This window comes from Amblyomma mixtum, chromosome 3 (genome assembly GCF_055824585.1).
Source record: "Amblyomma mixtum isolate Tamu chromosome 3, ASM5582458v1, whole genome shotgun sequence".
Lineage (NCBI taxonomy): Eukaryota > Metazoa > Arthropoda > Arachnida > Ixodida > Ixodidae > Amblyomma > Amblyomma mixtum.
The window spans coordinates 208,781,420-208,783,468 of NC_143014.1; the positions used below are offsets into that span (position 1 = coordinate 208,781,420).

At 42.9% G+C, this 2,049-nt stretch overlaps 1 protein-coding gene across 1 annotated transcript; it reads left to right on the forward strand.

Moving 5' to 3' along the window:
* The first annotated feature begins 516 nt into the window (after positions 1 to 516).
* On the forward strand, positions 517 to 1,513 carry LOC149353486 (uncharacterized). The gene has a single exon (XM_089575827.1). The coding sequence runs from the start codon at positions 524 to 526 to the stop codon at positions 1,511 to 1,513; it is 990 nt and encodes a 329-aa protein (XP_089431953.1). The 5' UTR covers positions 517 to 523.
* The last annotated feature ends 536 nt before the right edge of the window (positions 1,514 to 2,049 follow it).

Below are 2,049 nucleotides of genomic sequence, written 5' to 3' on the forward strand. Positions count from 1 at the left end.
TGAAAAATTGGCAGGAACCATAAGATCTATGAACTGGAATAAATAGGCGCCGTTCTGCACACAGGAAGACCCAGTGTACTATAGAAAGTACAGCAGTATGTAAATCATCACAGAGCAAAAAACACCAAAGGTGCGGGGCATTCAAAGCATCCGTTGTTTACTTTCGTCTTTCGTGCTGCTCTATACTTGAAACTAGCGTAATATGTACATAAATGCAGCCGTGAGAAAATTATAAGCAAACAACTACCGCTGCAGTTCGTGGGAAACAAATATCCTGAAGTTTCACCACGGAAAGCTGACATACTGAGCAGAGGAAGTGCGCCAAATTAGTTAAGGGTGGTTGGCCAATCCCCTGTTGACAAAAGCATGCCCTACTTGACAAGAAAATTCCAGTCTTTGGTGGTGAAATTATAAAAAAATTAACTGTACTTTTAAAAGTACGCTGGGCGCTAATGGGTTAAAGCGACAACACGCTGGCTTTCCCTTCAGTGGGCACGGGAACAGTGACATCGGCATACCTCCAATGCTTCGCTTCTTTACCGTGCAGGTTTGTACGCACTATTCTTTGCACGCTAGAAAATGCGATGATCGCTGTTTACTTCTGTTCCCGTGCCCGCAGGTGTGCTTTGATGTTGCTTGTGAATGCTTTTCAATGATTTCTCTGCTTTTGCGCTCTGGCGACATTGAATCTAACCCGGGTCCTATGACTCGCTCCCTTGACATAGACAACCTGCCAGACAATCCGTCTGAACAAATGAAAGTTATGTTTAAGCTGCTTAAGGATGTACATTCTCGTACGTTGCAAAGCTCTAAAGATCAGGCCGAATTAGCAGCTGATATTAAAGACATTAGGAGTAGTCAGAAGAACATTGAATCAAAGTTAGCTGGCATGCACAAGAGGCTTGATGAACTCGAGGAAAAGGGAAAGAAAATCGACGACATGGATCAGGAGCTCTCATCTTTAAAGAAATCTGTAGAAGACCAACGTTCTCGAAATGATTTGCTGCAGTCTCGCCTTGATGAAGCCGAAGATAGATCGCGACGTGAAAATCTAATATTTAGGGGTATACCCGATGAGGAAGAGACTTGGGCAGACACTGAATCTAAACTCCTGGAAGCCTTGACTAAGATTGTCGAAGTATGCCCCTCGAGTCCAATTCAACGTGCACATCACCTGGGCATTTTTTCAGATGAGAAGTGTCGACCAATCATAGCTAAATTTTCTGACACTAAAATGAAAGACAAGATATTAACCCTTCGTAACAAATTTAAAACGGATAACATCACAATCAGTGAAGATTTCTCACCGGCTACGTGCCAGGCTCGGAAAAAACTTTTTGAATTCGGAAATATTCACGCTGGCCCTCGCTCTTTTAAGATACGCTATAACAAGCTGCATATCAATAAAAAATGCTTCATGTATAACCCTACCAAGGACACTGTTGAAGAAATTGTGGCACGTGGCGAATCGTCTAGATTGGATTCTGTGGCTGGATCTTCCGCTTCTCCGTAGGGAATCGCGAGGGGTAGTGGACAGTTACCATCGTCGATATCTGTTCCTTATGCTAACGTCAGGAGCCTACTTAACAAGCATACTTCTTTATCTTCTGCCATAGACACATGCTCAGCTGACATTATAGCGCTAACCGAAACCTGGCTCCCAACGCATGTATCGGATTCCGAAATCTTCCAAAACGCTCATCGCTACTCGGTATATCGTTGCGATAGAATAGCCAAACATGGCGGCGGTGCTTTACTTGCTATTTCTAAAGACATTCCATCTTCATGTATCCAAGTCTTCAGCGAATTAGAACTAATATTTGCGTCAATAGGTCATCTTAAACTGATTGTTGGCGTCTGTTACCATTCTCCTTCTTATTCGTCTACATTCACTAACGAACTTCACGATGCTATCAATCTTGTTCGCGCACGATTTCCTTCATCACCACTTTTTCTACTTGGAGACTAATTTTCCAACTATTTCATGGACTGCTCAGCCGCCTTCTTCATCTTCCCCTTCGTATCAAGCTAAAGAATTCTTAGAACTAT

Excerpts from the sequence above, each read along its gene's own strand:
- LOC149353486 (XM_089575827.1), top strand. The coding sequence starts at position 524 with ATGCTTCGCTTCTTTACCGTGCAGGTTTGTACGCACTATTCTTTGCAC.